This window comes from Oratosquilla oratoria, unplaced genomic scaffold (assembly GCF_046742065.1).
Source record: "Oratosquilla oratoria isolate Oo_2021 unplaced genomic scaffold, ASM4674206v1 SCAFFOLD141, whole genome shotgun sequence".
Taxonomy (NCBI): Eukaryota; Metazoa; Arthropoda; class Malacostraca; order Stomatopoda; family Squillidae; genus Oratosquilla; species Oratosquilla oratoria.
In genome coordinates this window covers 182,196-210,113 of record NW_027467497.1, presented here as the reverse complement: position 1 = coordinate 210,113, position 27,918 = coordinate 182,196, and the positions used below count along the sequence as shown (strand labels likewise).

The 27,918-nt window shown below is 40.8% G+C and overlaps 1 protein-coding gene across 3 annotated transcripts in view; it reads right to left on the bottom strand.

The window, feature by feature from the left end:
* LOC143022695 (ATP-binding cassette sub-family C member 5-like) overlaps window positions 1-27,918 on the bottom strand; it is a 285,549-nt gene that overhangs the window by 120,171 nt on the left and 137,460 nt on the right. For 2 of the 3 annotated variants that reach the window (XM_076181024.1, XM_076181026.1), the window contains 3 exons: window positions 14,586-14,809; window positions 14,177-14,354; window positions 13,597-13,786 (listed from right to left, as the gene is read on the bottom strand). In XM_076181024.1, the coding sequence (XP_076037139.1) occupies window positions 13,597-13,786; window positions 14,177-14,354; window positions 14,586-14,809 (592 nt within the window). The remainder of the gene's footprint in view (window positions 1-13,596; window positions 13,787-14,176; window positions 14,355-14,585; window positions 14,810-27,918) is intronic. The other variant, XM_076181025.1, reaches the window with a different exon arrangement.

Genomic DNA, 27,918 nt, shown 5'->3' with positions numbered 1-27,918 from the left:
ATGAAAACCAGTAAAGCATGAATTTACTTTACGCTCGTGGAACCTAGATTGGCTTGAAGTGGATCGGGGCAGTGATGGTACTCTAACGGTGTATTGCAAGGCTTGTTGTGCATTTCCACCCCCAACCACTGCCAGTGGAACCAGAGGCGCTGTGTCTGCCGATCAGTTTCACCCATCCCCCTCCCCCCAAAATTAAAGGCTGATTTGTTAAAAAAAAAAAAAAAAATTATTTTTGTTGCACATGAGTATTTATTTATTTGGGGATTATTTGGCATCAGATGTACATGAGTAATGAGTTAGCCTTCCAAGAGTTTGAAGGAAATCGAACCTGCAAAAACATGGCTCTGGAAGTATCAAAAATGGCTCTGGTAATTAAAAAAATGGCTCTGGTGAAATTTAGAAAAAAATGAAAAATGGCTCTGGAAAAAATAAAAGTATTTTTTCCCTGATATATATATATATGTATATATATTTATATATATACCCTGTCTGGGGTATCGGCTGCATGTTATTGTGGCAAAGTAGCATGCAGTTGATACTTTAGGGTCTATATGGGGTGGCCCTACAGACCAGAGCCACACATCATTTTGTCTGTGATAGAGGAAACCTCTGTTCATAGAGGAATGATGACACTTTTATACTACAACTGTCCCTCCGTTATGCTGTCCCCTAACCCCTTGTTACAGTCCTGTACCATTTCTCTGAATATTCATTTCCTATTTTTTGCCTACCCTGTGGTGGGGGAAAAGAATGCTACCACCAAGTCTTCTCACTTGAGTTGTAAGAGGCGACAAAAAACGGGACGGGGGTGAGGACTAGGAATCCTGCTACCTGTAATCTCAAAGGGGACATTAAAGAGAGAGAGAAAAAAAAAAAAAAAAAAAAAGTGGCATAAGAGGGTCTGGGAGTTTTTCAACCAGTACCCTAAGGTTGGGGTCTTTTAATGTGTGTGGATGTGGTACAGATGAGAATAAAAGGGAAGAGATAGGCAGTATGTCTTTGAGAAGAAAGATGGATGTGTTGGCTTTGAGTGAAACTAAAATGAAAGGGAGGGGCAAGTGTGAGTTTGGGAGTGTAGTTGGAAGGTTCTCAGGAGTGCAGAGGGAACGAGGGAGAGAAGGGGTGGCTATACTAGTAAGTGAAGAGATAAGTAAGCATGTAGTAGAGTGGAAGGAGGTTTCTTCAAGGTTGATGTGGATGAAGGTGAAGTTGGGAAGGGAGATGTGGGTTTTTGTAAGTGCATATGGGTCTGGTAGTGAGAAAAATGTAGAGGAAAGGGAGGATTTTTGGGTAGATATAAATGAGTGCATAGGGACTAGGGAGAAATATCAATGTAGTTGTATTGGGAGAGCTTAATGCTAGGGTAGGAAACGAACCAATTAACAGAGTGAATGGGAAGTATGGAGTTCCAGGTAAAAACCATAGTGGAGAATTGATGGTGGAGATGTGTCTTGAAAGAGAATTGATGATAGCAAATACAGTGTTTAGGAAGAAAGTCAAGCATAAGTACACATGGGAGAGGGTGGTGGATGGAAGGGTGGCAGATAGAGCATTAATGGACTATATATTGGTGACCAGGAGTATGGTAGGAAGAGTTAATGATGTACATGTTCTAAGGGGAGTGGAGGAATATCAGATCATTTCCTGGTGGAAAGTAAATTGATAGTGGAGAATAGGTGGAGAAAGAGGAAAAGGGCAGAAGGTAGGGAGGTACTTGGAGTGAACTCTTTAAATGAAAAAGAAAAGGAGAAGGAGTATAAGAAGAAGCTGAGAGAGAAGTGGGAGGGAGTGAAGGATAGAGTAAAACAAGGAGTGGAGGAGGAATGGGGATGGTTCAAGGAGGGAGTCATAAGGTGTGCAAGGATGGTGTGTGGAACAAGGAGGGTGGGAGGAAATAGAAGGAAGGGTAGTGAGTGGTGGGATGAGGAAGCAAAGAAGGGTGTAGAAGAGAAGCAGGCTTTCATAGATTGGCTACAATTTAGGACGAGGGAATCGTATGAGAGGCACAAAGTAAAGAGAAGGGAAGTTAAGCATAAGACAAAGGAAGCAAAGAGGAGAGCAGATGTGAAATGGGGTAAAAGTATGACAGAAAAATTTGAAAGTAATAAGATGTTTTGGAAAGAAATTAAAAGAGGATAGCAGGTGAATCAAGTAGAGAAGAAAAGGTAAAAGGTGCAGATGGTGAGATGATAATGGAAGAGAAGGCAGTGAGAGGAAGGTGGGCAGAGTATTTTAGGGAGTTGCTAAATGTGAAGGAGGATAGGGAGGGAAAGATAGTTGCAGTGGTGTAAGAGGCCGGTAGTGTACGAATGGAAATGAGCTAGGGCAGTAGAATAACTCAGACTCGACGCCTCCGAAGAGGGCAATGTTATGTCTAGGTGAGGGCGACGTTTTGTCTATGTAAACACACCGACGGTGGTGACTGTTTTTATAATCGCTTATGTAATCACAACATTGTAAGCGCGGGTTACCTTCGTTTGACTAATGCTGAGGTAAACAATTTTTGCTAGTGGCATTGAAATGGCTTTCCGGATTGGTGCAAGGTGCAGAAGGAGGAAAAAACTATTGGTGCATGAATTCAAAGTCACGCCCATAAGGAGTGACATTTATTTGAGAAGTCACCGGGGATTGGTTTAGAAAAATTAGTGACGTCAGACGAAGGTAGCTTAGCGTAAGATACGGGATCTCGTCAGACGTTCTACAGAGAAGAGATAGAGAAGATATAGAGAGAAGATATAGAGAGGGTGTAGAGAGAGGATCGGGAGACGATGTAGAGACGAGAGAAAAGAGATCCCGAGTGTAAGCTAAGGTGAAATTACAGTGAAAGAAGAAAGAAAATTCACCACCCTTTTATTAACCCAAAGGACGAGAGGAATAGGCATGGGGCCTAGAAAATAGTGAGACTACAGGAAAAAGAAGGCATTGGGCCTACTACTTAAGAGGAACTTGAATATTAGTGAAACTCACGTAACGAGAGGCAAGGGGCCTCGAGACGAGTGATATTACAAGTCAAAGTTAAGTAACAGTGGTGACTAAGGGGGGTGAAAGTGGTGCTCAGCGGTGGAACGAACTGGGTGTTAAACACCTCCGAAGAGAAGTGGCGCCAGAAGTCTACGGGAACAAGACAACCAAAATCAAGAGTGTATTACGACTACGAGAGAAATCTACAACTTCAAGTAACTGCTACGTTGGGAACAAGCATTCTTCAAGATTCTTCAAGGAGATCATCATCTACAAGGCGGTCTTCAAGGCAGAGTGTGTGATGGAGGAGGAACAACGTCGTTGAGGAATGACAAGACCGTAGAAGGACGTCAAACCAGACATTGACATCACGAAGCGACATCGCAAGCAGCCAGGCTAAAGCAAGGTATTAGTAAAGTATGAGTACCCCTCAGAATTCTAACGTGTTGAGACACGAAATTCACACATCAAATACAAATATTCCCAAAATTCACAGGAGAGTCTAACACATATGGTGTAAACAAGTTCTTGAACCTTATTGACACACTTATAGTTAGTAAAAACATTACAAATGAGAATCGTAAGATTGAGATTCTCAAGGAGAATATAGATCCAGAGCATGGAAGGGCGAGGTTTTGTCATTAACTTTCAGCAAATGGAATTAATTAATCAATATGATAATTACAAGAAAGCCTTTCTTAACAAACATTTCATGTCCAAATGTGATCAGGATCCTATTAGATCATGGGTAAAAATGATTAAGGAAGTTAGGACAAGTGAAACTGACACAGAGAGTACTTAGCTAGATTAGATAGATGGTCAAAAGACATGAATTCTATCTTGAAAGATTCAGACTGGATAGAAAGATCTAGTGAGAAGATGGAAATCTCACAGGTAATCAAATTGATTACATTATAGCTTATTGGCAAAAGAAAATTCTGATGACTTAACAGCAGAAAGGCTGTACAAAGATTTAAAATCAAATATCTGTTTAGGAGAAGTAGATTATCTTCTCTTCAAGGATACAGTGAGACCAGAACAATAAACCCATATGTAATGCCTATAAATCAACAAAGCCAATATAGGAACTCTAGAGAGTTTAAGAAAACAGAAGTAGGACATAGGCGGCATGCTAGAAGTCATCTAGGGATAGGGATACCAGAATCCTATGTTTTAATTGTAATGCTTGGGGACACAAGGCACAAGAAATGTTTTTTATGGGATTATTTGCAGAAATTGCAAATACGAAGGTCACAATGAGTATCAATGTAGGAACCCTCCATTCTGTATTTACCATAATAAAATCGGACACAGAACTCATGAGTGCCGAAATTTTTCGGGTACCCCCAGGGCTAAGAGGAAACCCCAGACACAGAATAAACCATTTCAGACCTCCCCATATATATACCGATAGGCGGTATTGTGTTAAATATGGGAATGCAAGGGAGATGAAAGAAACCGACAAACTGATAATTACTGTTGGTAAAAACTCCTGTAGGAACCTCTCATTGCGGGGTTAAAGTGTTCAATAAGCCTATTCAAATTTTTTATTGATACAGGGTCTGTAGTTAATGTAATTAACTAGTAAAGTTTTAAACCAGTTGAACCCAGGAGTGAAAATGTTGGAACCAATCCGTTACACATTGCAAGGTGTAACTGGAAAATCAGTTAAAAACATTAGGCAAGATTGAGCTAGAAGTTGCCTTATATACAAATGAAACAATTGTACATCCCAGTGATAGTGGTAGAAGAGTCTGTTTTTCCAGGAGATTTATGATAGGATTTGCAACTATGAGAAAAGAAAACATGGTAATTTGTCCTGCTGACTTAGGAATTTTAGTGAAGTCACAGTTAATCCCATTCTTAAATCAACCAGACTTAAGACCAGTGACAGGAATCAATGAATCCTTAGATAACATTTCTATCCTAGATAGCGAGGGCCGAGCGGTCCAACCCTACAGAAAGTAAAACAATTTGTGAACCCAACTCAGAAGTTCAGGAAATCCCAGAGATTACTAAATTATTAACCACAGATGCCTTGAGAATTGCAGATTGCGGATTAACAAGGTCGACATTGTTACATCCCATGTCAATTAATAAGGTTGAAGTGTGTTTGAAAGGAATCAATGTAGACTCTGAAGTAATTACAGTCCCAGAGTCAGTTTAAACTTAAAGGATTGAAGTGGGACTCAGGGATTTATAAGACAAATAAGAACAGAGTAGAAGTATTAGTAATTAATACTATGAATAAAGAGATAGTTTTAAAGAAAGGTACACAAATAGGATGTATTCAGGTGTGTACTAAACCTATTAAGATTTTAAATGAGAATAGTGAGGAGATAGAATTACCAACTTCATCAATTTGCTCAGTACAAGAAGGCATAGACTTAAGAAATAGATATAAAGAATTATTACAATCAACTAATTGCCCTGAGTTGGATGAAGCTTTATTTGCCTTGCTTTTTTAACCATAAAAAGCAATTGCTTTGCCGGGGGACGCCTTAGGCAAAACAACTGTTTTAAAACATCACATTAAGTTAAAACCAGGAACACAACCTATCTACATACCAGCCTACAGAGTTCCTCACTCTAGATTAGCTGTAGTAGATAAACTCATCACTGAAATGTTATCACAGGATATTATTGAACATAGTAAGAGTGAGTGGAATTTTCCGTTGATCTTAGTACCAAAGTCTGATGGGACTATGCGACCAGTTATTGATTACAGGGAACTGAATAAGCACACCATTCGTGACAGGTTACCATTACCCATTATCGGTGACATTTTGAGAAGTTTGGGAACTGAGAATAGATATTTTAGTACTATAGATATCAAATCAGCTTTTTGGCAAATAGAATTGCATGAAGATTCAAGAGAGTTCACAGCATTTTCTACTACAACAGGACATTATGAGTTCAAGAGAATGCCATTTGGGTTATGTAATAGTCCATTAACTTACATGAGATTAATGAATACTATTCTAGATGGATTGTTAGGGAAACACTGCCAGTGTATTTCTAGATGACATTTTAATAGTTTCTCAGACTGCAGTGGAGCACTTTAAGAAATTAGATTTGATATTCTCAAGACTAGGAGAAGCTGGGTTAAAAGGAAAACTTGAAAAATGTAAGTTCTTGCAAGACAGTGTCATTTACTTAGGACATAAGATAGACAGACACGGACTGAGTACAGTAAATTCAAAGGTGGACGCTGTCAAGAATTTTCCAGTTCCGATCAATGTAGGAAAGGTTAGGAGCTTTTTGGGATTAACAGGATATTATAGAAAATTCATTCAAAGTTATGCTGACATTGCTAATCCACTAAGTTCTTTGTTGAGAAAGGACTCAAAGTTCATATGGGGACCTGCGCAACAGCAAGCTTTTGACAAGTTGAAAGATAAACTCACAAGTTCACCTATTTTAATTTTCCCCGACTATGAAAAAGAATTTATTCTTTGTACTGATGCGTCTGACATAGGGTTAGGAGGCATACTAATGCAAGAGAGAAATGGAACTTTAAAACCCATAGCTTACACATCCAGACTTTGTAATAGTGCAGAGAGGAACTATTCTATAACTGAAAGAGAAACTTTAGCAGTAATTTTATTCTTTAGAAAGTTTTTTAGGGATATGATACTAGGGTATCCATCAGAGTTTGGAATGATCACACAGCTATTCAGAACTTATTTAAGCATAAGAATCTTAGAGGCAGACTTGCTAGATGGTTTGCGATACTTCCAGTGCTATGATGTTCAATTTAATTATATTCCGGGTAGAAGGAATGTAGCAGATCCACTTTCTAGAAACATTAGTCAACCAATGACTGGGACAGGGTTGATTAATTTTGTTTGTAGTATAGAAGAATTAGTAACTTTAGATGAAGAAATGCTAATAAGAGAACAGGGAGATGATGAGACATGTGATTCAATAATCAAGCATTTGATGAACCCAAGAGGAGATCCTCCAAAGCTACCAAAGGGGTATAAGATAGAGGAATTTCATTTGATTAATGGAATTTTGTATAGGAAAACATTTGTAAATGGGAAAGATATTTCTAGAGGTCAAGTAAATCAGTTGGTTATACCACAAACTCTGGTAAATGAGATATTGAAGTTACTTCATGATAGTGATTGTAGTTCACATCCTGGAAAGGATAAAACTTATAGACAGGCACAACTTAAGTACTTTTGGTTAGGTATGAAGAAAACTATATATGATTATATAGAAAAATGTGTAAAATGTGTAAAGGTGAAGGGAAATACACCCAAAACCTGCTCCTATACTCACCTATCCCATTCCACAGAAACCTTGGGAAAGAGTTCACATGGATACTTTGGAATTACCACTAACCGAGAACGGCTTTAAATACCTATTTGTTGCTATTGATTATTTTTCAAGGTATTTGTATATTACAACCCATAATCAATAAGAAAGCTGAAACTATTGCTTCCGTAATCTATGATCAGATAATCTGTAATTTTACTACACCTAACATCCTAGTTTCAGATAATGGGACTGAATTTAATAACAAAATCTTGGAAAATCTATGTAATGTGTTCCACATCAAGAAAGTCAATATACTCGTTAACCATCCCCAAAGTAATGGAGTAGTAGAAAGGTTAAACAAAAAGATAATTATATGTCTTAGAACCCTAATAAGTCCTCATAGTGTAACTTGGGATACTTGGATTCCTTGTGTTAAGTGTACCCTGAACAATCAAATTAATGTAGCAACTGGGGATACACCTCATTTTATAATTTTTGGGGAGGACAAAACTCTGCCATATGAAATGTTGACAGCAGAGCAAAAACCCATATATAATATGGATGATTATATATCCAATAGGATAAATACTCTTCAAAGTATTCACCAAAGAGTTAGGAAACATATGCAGGTGTATTCACAAGAGATGAGGGAACAACAACACAAAATAGCTCGTAAACTAAAATTGAAAATTGGGGAATTAGTAATGGTCAAAGCAACCTCACCCAATAATAAACTTTCACTAAGGTACACTGGTCCATATAGGGTAATTGATTCTGCAGGTGGAAACAAGTTTAAACTTAAACATTTAGAATCAAGAGAAGAATTGGTAGGACATTTAGATGACATAAGGAAAATTAGCTTGCAGATCTATGAAGATGATTATAGTAATACTTTGTGCATAAATATTGATAACCCTGGAGAATATGGAGAATATTATAATGATATTTTTCAAGAGTTAAACATTAATCTTGATGTATTTTACAGATAGTATTAACCATTGGTATGTATTTGGGATGGGAGATCTAAACAACTGGAACTTGGTGTCAAGCAGATACATGGAAACCTAAAACCTAGGATCTGCTGTGGTCAGACATGGAACCTTAAGGACTTAAGGACCTCTCATCTGAGTACACACATGAGTATTGTGACCATTTTAAAGTAATGAGACTGTCTTTGAAAATGAAGTGTGTTGGAAAAAATGAATATTGAACAAGAAGAGACACTCAAACTTTAGATTAGTGTGTTTTGTAAATTAATTGCTATTAACTTTGAAAAGATGATAAACCATTCAAAATGGAAAGTTAGTGCTCATAGTGAATTTTCTAATCAATTATATCTTTTCTGTAGATAATCTAAGAGAAAGCATGATCTCTTTTGTGTTCCGAGAGGCTTCGCATGAACTCTCTGGTTAGGAATATGTCTGTTATGAACAATTGTCATTACCAACGAATTTTGGTAGACCAGATCCCTCATTGTAACATACAAGGATCTCATTACCTGTTTTTTTCCTAACAAGACAAAGGTATCAATAAATTGTCCCGGGTTGAGTCCTAAATTGGATTTGGTGAAGGTCTTGTCTCTATTCAAGATAACTGCGAATTGCATGCAGACACTATTTCCACCATTTCTAATACCCTTAATACAATGCAATTTAACCGAGGACACCTACATTTCAACCTTCAACTTCACATTGCCTGAAAACTCCCCTCCCTTGAAAATTAAGAGAAGACCATTGTCAAGATCTCCCTCAAATGATTTACATATGTTACCAATCCTTATCATACCCTTATTTTCAGTGTTAGTGGCAGCACTGATTGCCTTTGTTGTATTCCGGAGATTGGCTCTGTCAAAGCAAATCAACCATGTAACCGCTTAATTCAATACCTTATATATATATTGAGATGCATGTTATTCACATTTATAGGTATTATGTTTATGTATTATTCCCAATTTATAGCATGAATGATGTATTTTGGAAGATAGATTAACAATAACGCAAGGGTAGATTAGCTTATTCTAGAAATATATTAGCAAGCCCTGTAAGAGGGAAATAAGAAATTGGTCGGGACGACCAAGGGTAGCTGCCGAGCCCTGTAAGAGGCAGGTAGTGTACGAATGGAAATGAGCTAGGGCAGTAGAATAACTCAGACTCGACGCCTCCGAAGAGGGCAATGTTATGTCTAGGTGAGGGCGACGTTTTGTCTATGTAAACACACCGACGGTGGTGACTGTTTTTATAATCGCTTATGTAATCACAACATTGTAAGCGCGGGTTACCTTCGTTTGACTAATGCTGAGGTAAACAATTTTTGCTAGTGGCATTGAAATGGCTTTCCGGATTGGTGCAAGGTGCAGAAGGAGAAAAAAAACTATTGGTGCATGAATTCAAAGTCACGCCCATAAGGAGTGACATTTATTTGAGAAGTCACCGGGGATTGGTTTAGAAAAATTAGTGACGTCAGACGAAGGTAGCTTAGCGTAAGATACGGGATCTCGTCAGACGTTCTACAGAGAAGAGATAGAGAAGATATAGAGAGAAGATATAGAGAGGGTGTAGAGAGAGGATCGGGAGACGATGTAGAGACGAGAGAAAAGAGATCCCGAGTGTAAGCTAAGGTGAAATTACAGTGAAAGAAGAAAGAAAATTCACCACCCTTTTATTAACCCAAAGGACGAGAGGAATAGGCATGGGGCCTAGAAAATAGTGAGACTACAGGAAAAAGAAGGCATTGGGCCTACTACTTAAGAGGAACTTGAATATTAGTGAAACTCACGTAACGAGAGGCAAGGGGCCTCGAGACGAGTGATATTACAAGTCAAAGTTAAGTAACAGTGGTGACTAGGGGTGGTGAAAAGTGGGAAGCGCTAAGAAAATGACAGTGATGAGTGAGGAAAATGGAGGAGAAATAGGGAGGGATAATGTGAAAGCAGCTGTTAAGATAATGAGAGCAGGTAAGGCACCTGGGTTGGATGGATGTCATGCAGAATGTCTGAAGAAAGGAGGTACAGTGAAGGTGGACTGGCTGGTGAGGTTATTTAATGTTTGTTTAAGAGAAGGTAGAATGCCAGATTACTGAAGGAGTGCCTGTATCATTCCGCTTTACAAAGGAAAGGGGGACAAGTGTGAGTGTAGTAGTTTCAGAGGGATCAGCTTGTTAAGTGTAGCTGGGAAGGCTTAGGGGAGGGTCTTCATTGAGAGGATTAGGAGAGGAACAGATGGAGTAATTGGTGAGGAACAGTGTGGGTTTAGGACAGGTAGGGGTTGTGTAGATCAGATTTTTGTGGTAAGACAGATATGTGAGAAAGCTATAGGAAAAGGTAAGGATGTCTTTTGGGCTTTTATGGATTTGGAAAAGGCTTATGACAGGGTAGACCAGAGGGCACTGTGGGAGGTACTACAGATATATGAGATAGGAGGAAAGCTGTTAAGAGCAGTCAAGAGTTTTTATGAGAGTAGTAGGGCTTGTGCTAAGATCAGAAATGGAGAGAGTGAATGGTTCGAGGTAAAGGTGGGACTTCGTCAGGGATATGTTATGTCGCCCTGGCTGTTCAACTTATACATGGATGGGGTGGTGCGAGAGGTGAATGCAAAGGTAGTGGGTCAGGGGTTGGAGATGGTTAAAGAAAATGGAGAAAAGAGGGAAATAAGCCAGTTGTTGTTTGCTGAAAACACTGCACCTGTAGCAAGATCAGAGGAGGGATTGAGGAAGTTAGTGACAGAGTTTGAGAAGGTGTGTGAAAGAAGGAAGCTGATGATAGATGTGGGCAAAAGTAAGGTGATGAGATGTACAAGAGGAGAGAGTGACAGCTGGCTGGAAGTGAGCGTTAACCCCTTCCATACAGTAACGCCTACATAGGCGTCATGAGGAGCAAGTGGGTAGGCGAGGCTGCCATATCGGCGTCTTGATTATATTTATTGTAGTTGTACCTGCGTGACCCCCATACTCTGTAAACTGGCTTCATCATATTTTCTATGGTTATCAAAATTCACAGGTGAAAGAGAGAACGATCAATACAGCGGTGACTTTATTTTTTATGTGAGTATTATGACGCAACATCGTACGTCTTGCAGTTAATGCTGCCCGCGAGATTTTGGCCCAGAGTGAAGTGGTGAAGGGAGAGCGACTGGAGGAAGTGGATAGTTTTAGATACTTGGGTGCGAATGTGGCAGGAAAGGGAGGAGTGGGGGTGGAGGTAGAATGTAGATTGAAAGAAACGAGTAAATGACTTGGTGGATTAAAATGTGTAATGAGAAGTAGCCATTTGGGAATGGATGCTAAGAGGAGGTTATATGAAGGAGTGAAGTGGTGTTTGGTGGTTGTGGAGGAAGAGAGTATCTGTTTGTGATACAGGTCTTTGGGTGTTGTTTTAATGTTTCTTGGTGTGTGTGGGTGTTCTGTTATGTAGTGTAGCGGGTGTGATGTGGTTGTGGTGGCTGCAGCAAGTGTTTGTGTGCCTCTCATGTCAAGGTGGTCCTTGACTTTGAGGACTTTTGTTTCATGGTGTAAATGGTCTGTAGGTGTTGTATTTGTGCAGCCTGTAATTGTTTTTAGGGCTTTGTTTTGTATGATTTGAAGGGTGTTGTGGTGTGTCTCACTGAGATTAGGAGCCCATGCAGGACTCACATAATTCATCACTGAGCGTATGCATTGTTTGTATATTGTTGCATTAGTTTCTTTTTGTCCAAATGTTGTTCCAGTGATTGACTTAAGTGCATTAAGTCTAGGTGTGCATTTGTTTTTTATGTTTGTGATGTGTTATTTGAAAGACATGGATGTATCGTATGTTACACCAAGAATTTTCGGTGTGTTTGTGTGTGGTATTAGAGTGTTGTTGATGTAGAGATGAGGTATGTATTTGTGTTCTTTTGTCCAGTTGGTGAGAAGTGTTGCTGTAGATTTGGTTGGAGCTATTTTGAGTCTGTTTGTGATGAACCATGTGTTGAGTGTTTCAAGGTATGGCTGGATTATTTCTGCAGCTTTGTCTGTGTTACGATGTGTGCATGTGATTGTTATGTCGTCTGCGTAGGAAGAGATTTGTATTTCTGAGGTGTCTGGTGTGGGTATGTCATGCATGTATAGATTAAAGAGTGTGGGGGATAGAACAGAGCCCTGTGGTACTCCATTCTTAATATTTCTGATGTGCGATGATTGGCCATTATATGACACGTAAGCATTCCTACCTGCCAGATAATTGGCCAGCCATCTTTTGGTGTTATTGTGCATGTCTGTGTTATTTATTTTATTTGTTAGGCTGTGGCGGGGGATAGCACCAAAAGCTTTACTAATGTCTAATGTTATAAGAAGTGTTCTGTGGTGGGGCCTATCTGAATTGATGCCATCTAAATTCTTTGTGTGAGGTTTATCAGAAGAGTGTTTGTGGAGTGTAGTGGCCTAAAACCGTGTTGTGAGTGCCAACAGAAAATCACACAACCCCAACTTCACACCAGAAATCCAAGGCCTCATCAGACAATGAGACACACTTAAACACAATAGCCCCACACCTATCCCTCAAAACATAGCAGACCAAATACAAACACTAAACACTGTGATTGACAATAAAATACACGAACAAAAAACAAAATTGGCAAAACTTTATCAATACACTTGATCACAAAACAAACACCAGCAAATTGTACAAAACACTCAACAGCATTACACTATCCAACAGTAACACAACACGCTCTCACGCAGCAATAATCACAACAACAGACAATCTACCCTCAAACAGACAACAAGCAAACACACTCATAAATCATTTTGCACAGACAAGCCAACTCACTTCTCACCCTGACGACCAACGCACTATTCGACGTAAGAAAGACTTTCCCACAGACTCAGACTATACACCCTTCATAGACAGTCAGACAAAACACATAATACATAATCTCAAGCACTCATCTGCCTGTGGCCCTGATAACATAAGTAACATCCACCTAAAACACATTGGACCTCAAGGTATACACACACTCACAAACATTGAAAACTACAGCTATTCACACAACACTATACCAGACATCTGGAAGCATGGTAAAATAATCACCATTCCAAAACCGAACAAAGACCCAACAATCCCAACATCGCACCGCCCAATTACACTTCTCTGCACCCCCTCTAAAGTCATTGAACACCTAATACTTCAACTTGTCACACCACATATTCCCCTTGCTGGGTGGGAGTGGTTTCTATGCCTTTTTCTTTTTGGCTACCCCATGTGTTAGGGGGAAATGAGCCTTTGGTATATGTATGTATGTATATATATATATACATACATACATACATACATATAAAAATATGTACAGAAGATTGGGCACCATTTTTTTTTTTTTTAGGTCTGTTTGAAGAAACATGTAAGCACTAGACACTTACCCTCCTGTTTGTTTTCTTCCTTAGTCTCTGGAGGTGGTGAGTCTACTGGTTCTTCAGCAGTAATTGAGCTTCGGCCAGGTCCAACCATATCATAATAATCTCCTTCCATAGCAATCAACTGAGCATGTGTCCCTTTCTCAACAATGCGGCCATTCTGCATCAGCACAACCTCTTCACATTTTTCAAGAAACTGAATTTTTTTTATCCAAAATTACTAAATGCCTTTCGTAAATCCATCACTATATCAATATCATCAAAATATTTCCTCACAAAGTTTATATATATAAGACCTAATTGTTGCAAAAGAAAAATGGTAATACAAATGAAAACATGTAACATAGCAAAAATATAAACATCATATGACTAGATCTTAATATATATACATAAATATAAATATATATATATATATATATATATATATATATATATTTGCTACCTTATGATACAATGCAATAATCAATTTCAGTATATATCTCAAAGTGAAAAATTCAATGTGACTAAGCAACACACATATTAACTGTTTCAAATCTTACTATGACTAATGCCACTATTAAAAGCATACCATACATTATTCACTAACATGAGGTGCATGTGTAATAAGTAAGACGGTACGATCTTTGAGAGCTGTCTTGATACAGTGATTAAATATGTGTTTTGCAACTTTAGTGTCTACAGCACTCAAAGGGTCATCAAGCAGAAAAATATCACGGTCGCTATAGAGGGCTCGTGCAAGGTTTAAGCGCTGCTTCTGTCCACCACTGTTCATGAAAGAAAAAAATATTTACAGTAACCATATAAAATTATGATTTATTCTGAATAATTGGTAAATCATATTAAATATCAGTATAAGACTGATACTTCACAGGAATAAAAACAAAAACCCTTTTTTCCTTATAAGTGAGATGGCAGTGTAAAAGCACACATCCATATCATAAATAAAACCCATTCAGCCACATGAAACGAATAATACTAAAAATATTACACTGTACCTCAAATTAATGCCCCTTTCTCCAATTTCTGTCATGTCTCCATTTGCCAGGAGCTGAAGATCAGATTTCAAAGAACAAACATTGATAACCATTTCATATTTATCTTTTTCAAATTTGTGACCCATCAAAATATTTTCTCTAAATGTTTCATTATAAATCCATGCCTGTTGAGTAACAACAGCTAGACGACCATTCACTTTAACAGTTCCTTTCTGAACTGTCATCTGAAACATAAACAGAGAATAGTATGAAAAGGTTCATTTATAAATTGTAAAAATTTAGGACAATAATAATAATAACAAGAGACACAAGCATAAGCATATTGGGAAAGGGTGGTGGATAGGAGGGTAGTCAAAAGGGCATTAATGGACTATGTACTGTTATGCAAGGGAACTGGTAGTTCTGGATATAGATGTGTTCAGATGTGAGAGCAGGGGATTGTCAGATCATTATTTATTAGATGGGAAATAATGAGCGGAAGTGAAGTTGAGGAGGAGGAAATGGGAGGCAAGCAAAGCAGTACTGAGGGTGAATAAATTAAATGAAAAAGAAAAAGAGAAAGAATACCAGAAGCTTAGAGAAGTATGGGTGGTGAAGGATAAAAGAGAAACAGGAAGAAGTGATAAAGTGCACAAATATGGTATGTGGAATGTAGGAGATGGTAGGAAAGAGGAAGGAAAGGTAAAGGAAGTGGTGGAGGAAAAGACGCAAGCTTATAAAGATTGGTTCCAAAGTAGAACTAGAGAAGCATATGAGAGGTACAGAAAGGAGAGAGAAAAAGCAAGGCACAAACTGAAAAAGGAGAAGAGGAGAACAGATATAAAAAGGGTGCAAATGTTTGATGGAGAATTTTGAGAAGAATAAAAAGATGTGACAAAAAGTTAAAAGAAAGAAAGGTAAGGTGAGACAGGTAGAGAGGAAAAAGTAAAGAGTACAGACTGACAGGAAGGATGGAAGAGGACAGAAGACAGGGGTAAATGGAGAATGGTTGTATATGGATGATGTGATGCATGAGATGAAATGGATGGGGGGTGAGGTAGTATGTGTGAGAAAAATTTGATGCAGCACAAAGGGATTTCTCCCCATCTTCTCCTTTTCTGCATGAGGGGACAGAGAGGGGGGGGTCACCGATTTAATGAAGCGGCCTTGCTGTGGATGTGCTGTGTCTTGTGACACTGCCTCTGACCCAGGGCAGTGGACAAGGTGCAGGGATGACCCGTCATCTGGGAGGTGCCAAGATAAGAGGGAGGGTGGAGGGGAGTGGAGTGTATTAGGGATGGAATGGGTGGGAATGGTTTTTATGCCTTTTTCTTTTGGGCTACCTCCCTTGTAAGGGGGAAAAAGCCTTTGGTATATGTGGTGGGGGAATTCCCTGTGGTGGGGGAAAAGAATACTGCCACCAATTATTCCCACTTGGATTGTAAGAGGCGAGAAGAAAGGGACGGGGATTGGGACTAGGCATCCTTCTCCTTGTAGCCCCACAGGGCACATTCCTAAAAGTAAAAGCAAAGGCATAAGATGGTCTGGAAGTTCTCGAACCAAAACCCTAAGGTTTGGGTCTTTTAATGTGCATGGGTGTGGTACAGATGAGAGTAAAAGGGAAGAGATAGGTAGTATGTTTGTGAGAAGAAAGATGGATGTGTTGGCTTTGAGTGAAACTAAGCTAAAAGGGAAGGGCATTTGTAAGTTTGGGAGTGTAAGTGGGAGGTTATCAGGAGTGAAGAGAGGGCTAGGGAGGGAAGGGGTGGCTATACTAGTAAGTGAAGAGATAGGTAAACGTGTAGTGGAGTGGAAGGAGGTTTCCTCAAGGATAATGTGGATGAAGGTGAAACTGGGAAAGGAGATGTGGGTTTTTGTAAGTGCATATGGGCCTGGCAGTGAGAAGAGTGTAGAAGAAAGGGAGGCCTTTTGGATAGATTTAAATGAGTGCAGAGAGGGTTTAGGGAGAAGTGTAAATGTAATAGTACTGGGAGACCTTAATGCTAGGGTGGGAAAGGATCCAATTGATGGAGTGGTTGGGAAATGTGGAGTTCCAGGAAAAAATCGTAGTGGAGAGTTGATGGTGGAAATGTGTCTAGAAAGAGAGTTGATGATAACAAATAGTGTTTTGGAAGAAAGTCAAGCATAAGTACACATGGGAGAGGGTGGTGGAGGGAAGGGTGGTAGATAGAGCTTTAATGGACTATGTAGTGGTAAATAGGATTATGATAGGAAGAGTTAAGGATGTACATGTGCTAAGGGGAGAGGGTGGGGGAATATCAGATCATTTTCTGGTGGAAGGTAAGTTGAGAGTGGAGGACAGATGGAGAAAGAGGAAGGGGACAAAAGGTAGGGAGGTGCTTAGAGTGAACTCTTTAAATGAAGAGGAAAAGGAGAAGGAGTACAAGAAGAAGCTGAAGGAGGAGTGGGAGGGAGTGAAGGATAGAGTAGAGGTAGGTGTGAAGGAGAAATGGGGATGGTTCAAGGAGGGAGTCACAAAGTGTGCAAAGATGGTGTGTGGAACAAGAAGGACAGGAGGAAAGAGAAAGAAGGGTAGCGAATGGTGGGATGAGGAAATGAAGAAGGTTGTAGAAGAGAAGAAGCGAGCTTACACAGATTGGTTACAAAATAGGACAAGGGAGTCATATGAGACGTACAAAGAAAAGAAATGAGAAGTAAAGCAAAAGGTAAAGGAGGCAAAGAGGAGAGCAGATGTAAAATGGGGTAAGAGTATGACAGAAAATTTTGAAAGTAATAAAAAGATGTTTTGGAAAGTAAGAAATTAAGAGAGGAAGAGGAGGCGAATCAAGTAGAGAAGAAAAGGTAAAAGGTGCAGATGGAGAGATGATAATGGAGGAGAAGGCAGTGAGGGGAAGATGGGCAGAATATTTTAGGGAGTTGTTAAATGTGAAGGAGGATAGGGAGGGAAAGATAGCTGCAGTGGGAAATGCTAAGAAAATGACTGTGATGAGTGAGGAAAATGGAGGAGAAATAAGGAAGGATGAAGTGAAGGTGGCAGTTAAGATGATGAAAGCAGGTAAGGCACCTGGTCTGGATGGATGCCATGCAGAATGTCTTAAAAAAGGAGGTACAGTGATGGTGGATGGGTTGGTGAGGTTATTTAATGTTTGCTGGAGAGAAGGTAGAGTGCCGGAGGACTGGAGGAGTGCTTGTATAGTTCCACTTTACAAGGGAAAGGGGGACAAGTGTGAATGTAGTAGTTTCAGAGGGATTAGCTAGTTAAGTGTAGTTGGGAAGGCTTATGGGAGGATCTTGATTGAGAGGATTAGGAAAGGAACAGAGGGAGTAATTGGTGAGGAACAGTGTGGATTTAGGACAGGTAGAGGTTGTGTAGATCAGATTTTTGTGGTAAGACAGATATGTGAGAAAGCTATAGGAAAGGGGAAGGATGTTTTTTGGGCCTTTATGGATCTGGAAAAGGCTTACGATAGGGTAGACAGAAAGGCACTGTGGGAGGTTATGCGGATATACGGGATAGGAGGAAAGCTTCTGGGAGCTGTCAACAGTTTTTATGAGAGTAGTAGAGCTTGTGTCAGGATTAGAAATGGAGAGAGTGAGTGGTTTGAGGTAAAGGTGGGACTTCGTCAAGGATGCGTTATGTCACCCTGGCTGTTCAACTTATACATGGATGGGGTAGTGGGAGAGGTAAATGCAAGGGTAGTGGGTCAGGGATTGGAGATGGTTAAAGAAAATGGAGAAAAGTGGGAGGTGAGCCAGCTGTTGTTTGCGGACGACACTGCGCTTATGGCAGGATCAGAGGAGGGATTGAGGAAGCTGGTGACAGAGTTTGGGAGAGTGTGTGATAGAAGAAAGCTGAAGATAAATGTGGGTAAAAGGTGATGAGATGTACAAGGGGTGAAAGTGGCAGTAATCTGGAAGTGAGCATTAAGGGAGAGCAACTGGAGGAAGTGGATAGTTTTAGATACTTGGGTGCAAATGTGGCAGGAAAAGGTGGAGTAAAGGTGGAGGTAGAATGTAGATTGAGAGAAGTGAGTAAATGCCTTGGTGGATTAAAAAGTGTAATGAGGAATATAAATTTAGGAATGGATGCTAAGAGGAGACTGTATGAAGGAGTGATTGTGCCAACAGCACTGTATGGAGCAGAAACATGGAACATAAGAGAGGAAGAGAGAAGGAGCTTGAATGTGTTTGACATGAAGTGTCTGAGAAGTATGATGGGGGTTACTAGGCTAGATAGAGTGAGAAATGAGGAGGTGAGGAGGAGAACGGGGGTGGAAAGGGAGTTGGGAGATAGGGTTGATGAAAGAGTATTAGGATGGTTTGGACACATGGAAAGAATGAGTGAAGAAAGACTAGTAAAGGAGGTATGGAAGGCAGACGTGGAGGGAGTGACCATGAGGGGACGTCCTAGGATGAGATGGATGGATGGGGTGAAGGGGGCTTTGGGGAAGAGGGAATGTCTGTTGAGGAAGGATGGGAGAGGACAGAAGACAGGGGTGAATGGAGAATGGTTGTATATGGAAGATGTTGTAATGCATGAGGTGGAATGGATGGGGGGTGAGGTAGTGTGTGTGAGCAAAATTTTGATGCAGCCCGAAGTGATTTCTCCCCGTCCTCTCCTTTATATGGGGGGGACGGAGAGGGGGGGTCGCCGATTTAATGAAGTGGCCTTGCTGTGGATGTGCTGTGTCTTGCGACACTGCTTCTGACCCAGGGCAGTGGACAGGGTGCAGGGATGACCCGTCATCTAGGAGGTGCTAATATGGGAGGGAGGGTGGAGGGGTGTGGAGTGTTTTCAGGGATGGAATGGGTGGGAATGATTTTATGCCTTTTCCTTTTTGGCTACCTCCCTAGTAAGGGGGAAAAAGCCTTGGTATATGTATGTATGTATATGTATGTACAGACTGTCAGACAGGCCTGTGCAGAGGGGGGGGTGCTGGGGGTGCCTGAGCACCTGTCCCTTTGCCCTGTGCCCCAAAAGTGCCTTTCACAAAAATATATAAAAATAAATGAAAAATTATTTCTCACAGGCTTTTTCCATTTTCTTACCATTCATAAATTATAATGTGGAAAATGGTGTTGCACCCTAATGGATAGTTGCCAAATATGAATAATGCAAGAGTGAAGTGCCCAATTTCCTGCCCAAAGCACCTGCCCCTTGCAATGTCTGTGCAAATTACTGCTGACAGATATTAATGATGGAAGTGAAAGTAGAAAGGGCAAGATAGATGAAGTATTTCAGAGATCTACTGAATGTGGACAAGGATTACAGAGGGTTTGACTTTGGCAGCAGGAAATATTGGGGTGGTGGTGGTGGTGGGGGGTAGTGGAGTAGGGAGTTTGGTGGTCAGTCTTGCAATGTTTGTTTTGTCATCTGAATGGAAGTGTTTTTGTATGGGGATGTTGAGTGGTGGTGGTGGTGACAAATTTGCTATAGATGTCTGAGTAGTGTGGATATGTGATAAGTCAAACAGACATTCAGACAGGCAGACAAATAGGAACTCAGTGCATATCACATTATATTGTCTATCATACATATACCAAAGGGTTTTTTCCCCTTACAAGGGAGGTAGCCAAAATACAAAGACATAAAAACCAGTCGTGGGCGTTGCGATAAGTAAAGCGATAATTTATCGCAAGACCGGAAAAATTTATCGCTTATATTTATCGCTTTCAAATTTCCCGCGATAAATCCAGCGATAAAGTAGAAGACGAAAAACCGTTACGGCGGGAGGTTACAGGCTCATTGCTACGTGGCAAACAGATTTCGGGTCCTTTAGTCTTTTATTAAGTAATATATGGTGTTTTAAGTGTAAAAAAGAGGTTTTTAAATGCATAAGTAGCAAAAATAGAGTATTTTTGGATTTATCGCAGGATTTATTGCTTATCGCTTTAAGGTATTTTGGAAATTTATCGCTTTATCGTTATAGGACTTAGCGGAAAAAATTATCGCTTTATCGTTATCGCTTTATCGCTGCCCACCACTGATAAAAACCACTCCCCATTCCATACCTATCACACTCCACCCCCTCCCCTCCATCTTATTTTGGCACCTCCTGGATGACGGGTCATCCCTGCATCTTGTCCACTGCCCTGGGTCAGAAGCAATGTCATAAGACACAGCACATCCACAGCAAGGCTGCTTCATCGAATTGGAGATCCCCATCTCCGTCCCCTCATACAGAAAAGGAGAAGATGGGGAGAAATCCCTTTGGGCTGTGTCAAATTTTTCTCACACATACTCCCTCTCCCAACGCCCCCACCCATTCCATCTCATGGGTCATATCATCCATACACAACCATTCTCCATTCACCCCTGTCTTCTGTCCCCTCCCATCCTTCCTCAACAGACTTACCTCATCTGGAGTATTGGCTGCATGTTATTGTGGCAAAGTAGCATGCAGTTGATACTTTAGGGTCTATATGGGGTGCCCCTACGGACCAGAGCCACACATCATTTTGTCTGTGATAGAGGAGGACTCTGTTCACAGAGAAATGATGACACTTTTATTATACTGTGACTGTCCCTCCGTTATGCTGTCCCCCAACCCCTTGTTACTGTTCTGTACCACTTCTCTGAATATTTATTTCCTTTTTTTGCCTGTCCTGTGGTGGGGGACAGATTGCTGCCACCAAGTATTCCCACTTGAATCGTAAGAGGTGAGGAAAACAGGAAGGGGACTGGGATTAGGCATCCTTCTCCCTGTAGCCCCACAGGGGACATTCCTAAAAAAAGTAAAGGCATAAGAGGGTCTAGGTATTGTCTATCATACCATGTATATTTATTTCTGAATATCCCTACATATGGCGTCACTGCATGTCTACCAGTATGTATTAGCATGTATAATATCTTGTTTCATTCACATATAAACTACCCATGCTCCTACATACATATACCAAGAACTTTTTTCCCTTTACAAAGAAAGAACCCAAAGGCAAAAACATAAACCAACTCCCATCCATTTCATCATCATATACTCCACTCCCATTCACCACCCTTCCCTCCCTCTTGACTCCTCCAAGATGATGGGTCATCCCTGTATCTCACCCACTGCCCTGGGTCAGAAGCAATGCAGAAAGACACAGCATATCCACAGCAAGGCCATTTCATTTAATCAGCAAACATTCCTCTCCGTCCCTTCATGCAGAAAAAGAGAAGATGAGGAGAAATCCCTTGGGGCTGTATCAAAATATCATTCACACATACTCCCCAATGCCCCCCTCCCACTCCCTTTCATGCATCACAGCATCATCCATACACAACCAATCTCCACTCACCCCTATTTGCTACCTTCTCCCTTCCTTCCTCAACAGACATTCCCCTCTTTCCCAACGCCTCTTTTGCCCCCATCTATCCATCTCATCCTTGGTCGCCTCCTCATGTTCATTCCATCCACCTCTGCCTTCCACACCTCTTTTACTAATCTTTCTTCACTCATTCTTTCCATGTGTACAAACCGTCCCAATACTCTTTTATCAACCCTATCTCCCAACTCTTTTTCCACTCCCACTCTCCTCCTCAACTCCTTGTTTGTCACTCTATCCAGCCTAGTAACCCCTACCATACTTCTCAGGCATTTCATCTCAAACACATTTAAACTCTTCCTTTCTTATGTTCCATGTTTCTGCCCCATACAGTGCTGTCAGCACAATCTTACAACTTGCTAAGATCAATAAAGGTGGCTTTTACCTAATTAGACAAAGAAATGGTTAAAAAGATAGTCACACTAATGAGGCCTAGACTGGAGTATGCAACACTTGTCACCCAGTACCAAAAAGAATATAAAGAAAATTGAATGAATCCAGAGAGTAGCCACAAAAATGACCCTAACACTTTCAAACCTGTCATATGAGGAGAGACTGGCTATATTGAAATTATCGACTTTGGAACAAAGAAGAGAAAGAGGTGACCTGCTAACCATTTACAAAATCATGCAAGGCACAGAAGTCCTTGATAGAGAGGACTTATTAAATTGGGATAAGAGAAATACATGATAAGAAACTCAATAAGGGTAGTTATATAAGAGACCTGAAAAAATAAATGTTTTCCACACAGAGAGGTGGACATCTGGAACAAACTGGATAAAATAATAGTGTGTGCAAAAGCTATATGCAAATTAGAGAGCAAACTAGACACTGTGAGATACAGACAGGACACCACAAGCATAGCTCCCTTTCCCGTAAGATAAAAGTAGGAACAATTGGGTAAATACAATCTCCTTTTAGTATCCATTCCCAAATGTCTATTTCTTATCACACTTTTTTATCCACAAAGGCATTTACTTGCTTCTCTCAATCTACATTCTACCTCCACCTCCAATCCTCCCTTATTCGCCACATTCGCCCCTAAGTATCTAAAGTGATCCACTTCCTCCAGTATCTTTCCCTTAATACTCCCAAATTGCTGCCATCCTTTACCCTTGTACATCTCATCACCTTACTTTCACCCATATTTATCTTCAGCTTCCTTCTTTCACACACCTTTCTAAAATCTGTCACTAAGTTCCTTAATCCCTCCTCTGATCCTGCTACAAGTACAGTGTCATCAGCAAACAACAACTGATTTATCATCCATTTATCTCCATTTCCTTTAACCCTCTCCAATCCCCAGCACATTACCCTTGTATTTACCTCTCACACGACCCCATCCATGTATAAATTGAACAGCCTAGGTGACATAACACATCCCTGGCAAAGTCCCACCTTTACCTCAAACCACTCACTCTCTCCATTTCATATTCTAACACAGCTTCTAATACTCTCATAAAAAATCTTGAGTGCTCTTAACAGCATTCCTCCTATCCCATATATTTGCAATATCTCCCACAGTGCTTTCCTGTCTCCCCCTAGAGCATGTACATCCAAAACTCTTCCTATTTTTCTCTAGTTACCTCTATATAGACCATTAAAACCCTATCTACCACCCTTCCATCTACCACCTTCTCCCATGTGTACTTATGCTTGACTTTCTTCCTAAACAATGTATCTGTTATCATCAACTCTCTGGACATGTCTCCACCATCATCTTTCCACTATGATTCTTTCCTGGAACTCCACACTTCCCAATCACTCTGTCTATTGGTTCATCTCCCACCTCAGCAATGAAATCTCCCAATACCACTACATTGACATTTCTCCCTAAACCCTCTATGCATTCCTCCTATCCCATATATATCCAAAAAGCCTCCCTTTCCTCTACATTCTTCTCATACCAGGCCCAAATGCAATTACACAAACCCACATCTCCCTTCCCAGTTTCACCTTCATCCACCTTAACCTTGAAGAAACTTTCAACTCACCACATATTTACCTATCTCCTCACTTACTAGTATAGCCACCCCTTCTCTCCTTCATCCTCTCCTCACTCCTGACACCCTCCAATCTACACTCCCAAACTCAAATGTGCCTCCCCTTCAATGTAGTTTCAATGCCAACACATTCATCTTTCTTCTCTTAAGAATACTGCCTATCTCTTCCCTTTTACTCTCATCTATACCACACCCACACACATTAAAAGAAAACTCCTCCCAGACCCTCTTATGCCTTTCCTTTTTTTTACCATTGTCCCCTGTGGGGGTACAGAGAGTAGGATGCCTAGTCCTATCCCCATCTCATTTTTTGTCACCTTTTTCAACTCAAATATTCTTTTTCCCCTACCACAGGATTTGACAAAAAAGGAAATGAATATTCAGAGAAGTGATACAGGATAGTATCAAGAGTAGGGGGACAGCATAACAGAAGGACAGTCACAGTATAATAAAGTAGCATAATTTCTCTGTGAATAGATACTTCCTCTATCACAGACAAAATGATGTTTGACTTTGGTGCCCCATATAGACCCTCAAGAATTAGCTGCATGCTATTGAGCAGCTTTTAACCCCACAATAACATACAGCCAATACCCTAGACTAGATATGATGTTTTACACCATACATACATACATATACCAAAGGCTTTTTCCTCATACACGAGGGGTAGCCAAAAAGAAAAAGGCATAGAAACCACTCCCACCCATTTCATTTCCTATATATTCCACTCCCCTCCACCCTCCTCCTTATCATGGCACCTCCTGGATGACGAGTCATCCCTGCATCCTGTCCACTGCCCTGGGTCAAAAGCAGTGTTACAAGACACAGCACATCCACAGCAAGGCCACTTCAGTAATTCGGCGACCCCCCCCTCTCCATCCCCCCATGCAGAAATGGAGAAGATGGGGAGAAATCTCTTCAGGCTGCGTCAATTTTTTTTTCTCATACATACTTCCTCACCCCCCATCCCCCACCCACTCCCTCTCATGCATCACAGCATCATCTATACACAACCCCTCTCTATTCACCCCTATCTTCTGTCCTCTTCCATCCTTCCTCAACAGACATTTCTCTCTTTTGTAATGCCCCTTTCACCCAATCCATCCATCTCATCCTAGGATGCCCCCTCATATTCACTCCTTCCACCTCTGCCTTCCACACTTCTTTTACTAATATTTCTTCACTCATTCTTTCCATGTGTCCAAAGCATCCTAATACTCTTTCATCAACCCTATCTCCCAGCTCCCTTTCCACCCCTGTTCTCCTCCTCACCTCCTCATTTCTCACTCTATCCAGCCTAGTAACCCCTATCATACTTCTCAGACATTTAATCTCAAACACATTCACAAACTCCTTCTCTCTTCCTCTCTTATGTTCCATGTTTCTGCCCCGTACAATGCTATTAGCACAATCACTCCTTCATATAACCTCCTCTTAGCATCCATTCCCAGATGTCTATTTCTCATTACACTTTTCAATCTACCAAGGCATTTACTCATTTCTCTCAATCTACATTCTACCTCCACCCCCACTCCTCCCTTTCCTGCCACATTCGCAACCAAGTATCTAAAACTAACCAATTGCTCCAGTCTTTCACCCTTAACCTCTTCACTCTGGGGAACATCGCACGTCTGGCAGCATTAGCTGCCTGACGTGTGATGTTGCGTCATAATAATCGCATTATGAAAAATAAAGTCAGTGCTCAGTCGTTCGTTCTCTTTCACCCATGTATTTTCATAACCATAGAAAATTGATGAAGCCAGTTTAGAATAGAAATTACATAGGTACGACTACAATAAATATAATCAAGATGCCGACGTCGACATCATCGAGTACCCACTTGCTCCTCATGCCGCCTACGTAGGCATCATCGTATGGAAGTGGTTAATGCTCACTTCCAGCTTCTTGTCACTCTCTCACCTTGTACATCTCATCACCTTACTTTTACCCACATTTATCTTCAGCTTCCCTCTTTCACACACCTTCTCAAACTCTGTCACTAACTTCCTCAATCCCTCCTCTGATCCTGCTACAAGCACAGTGTTGTCAGCAAACAACAACTGGCTCACCTCCCACTTTTCTCCATTTTCTTAATTGTCTCCAACCCCTGACCCACTACCCTTGCATTCACCTCTCGCACCACCCCATCCATGTAAAGATTGAACAGCCAGGGTGACATGACACATCCCTGACGAAGTCCCCTTTACCTCAAACCATTCACTCTCTCCATTTCTAATCCTAACACAAGCTCTACTACTCTTGTAAAAACTCTTGACTGCTCTTAAGAGCTTTCTTCCTATCCTATATATCTGCAATACCTCCAACAGTGCCTTCCTGTCTATCCTGTTGTAAGCCTTTTCCATCTATAAAAGCCCAAAAAATATCCTTATTTTTTCCTATAGCTTTCTCACATATCTGTCTTACCACAAAAATCTGATCTACACAACCTCTACCTGTCCTAAATCCACACTGTTCTTCACCAATTACTCCCTCTGTTCCTCTCCTAATCCTCTCAATCAAGATCCTCCCATATGTCTTCCCAACTACACTTAACAAGCTGATCCCTCTGAAACTACTACACTCACACTTCGTCCCCCTTTCCCTTGTAAAGCAGATCTATACAGGCACTCCTCCAGTCCTCCGGCACTCTACCCTCTCTTAAACAAACACTAAATAACCTCACCAGCCAGTCCACCATAACTGTACCATCTTTCTTCTGGCATTCTGCATGGCATCCATCCAGACCAGGTGCCTTACCTGCTCTCATCATCTTAACAGCTGCTTTCACTTCATCCTTCCCTATTTCTCCTCCATTTTCCTCACTCATCACAGTCATTTTCTTAGCACTTCCCACTGCAACTACCTTTCCCTCCCTATCCTCCTTCACATTTAGCAACTCCCTAAAATATTCTGCCCACCTTCCTCTCACTGCCTTCTCTTCCATTATCATCTCTCCATCTGCACCTTTTATCTTTTCTTCTCTACTTAATTTGCCTCCTCTTTCTCTTTTAATTGCCTTCCAAAACATCTTTTTATTTCTTTCAAAATTTTCTGTCATACTCTTACCCCATTTCACATCTGCTCTCCTCTTTGCTTCCTTTATCTTATGCTTAACTTCCCTTCTCTTTACTTTGTACAGTACCTCTCATACGATTCCCTCATCCTAAATTGTAGCCAATCTATGAATGCCTGTTTTTTCTCTTCTACACCTTTCTTTGCTTCCTCATCCCACCACTCACTACCCTTCCTTCTATTTCCTCACACCCTCCTCATTCCACACATCATCCTTGCACAACTTATGACTCCCTCCTTGAACCATCCCCATTCCTCCTCCACTCCTAGTTCTACTCTATCCTTTACTCCCTCCCACTCCTCTCTCAGCTTCTTCTTATACTCATTCTCCTTTTTTTTTTTCTCATTTAAGCAGTTCACTCTAAGTACCTCCCTACCTTCTGCCCTTTTCCTCTTTCTCCACCTATTCTCCACTCTCAACTTACCTTCCACCAGAAAATGATCTGATATTCCCCTACTCTCTCCCCTTAGAACATGTACATCCTTAACTCTTCCTACCATACTTCTGGTCACCAATGTATAGTCCATTAATGCTCTATCTGCCACCCTTCCATCCACCACCACCCTCTCCCATGTGTACTTGTGCTTGACTTTCTTCCTAAACACTGTATTTGCTATCATCAACTCTCTTTCAAGACACATCTCCACCATCAATTCTCCACTATGATTTTTACCTGGAACTCCATACTTCCCAATCATTCCGTCAATTGGTTCATTTCCTACCCTAGCATTTAGGTCTCCCAATACAACTACATTGACATTTCTCCCTAGTCCCTATGCACTCATTTATATCTACCCAAAAAGCCTCCCTTTCCTCTATGCTCTTCTCACTACCAGGTCCATACGCACTTACAAAAACCCACATCTCCCTTCCCAGCTTCACCTTCATCCACATCAACCTTGATGAAACCTCCTTCCACTCTACTACCTGCTTACTTATCTCTTCACTTACTAATATAGCAACACCTTCTCTCCCTCGTCCCCTCTTCACT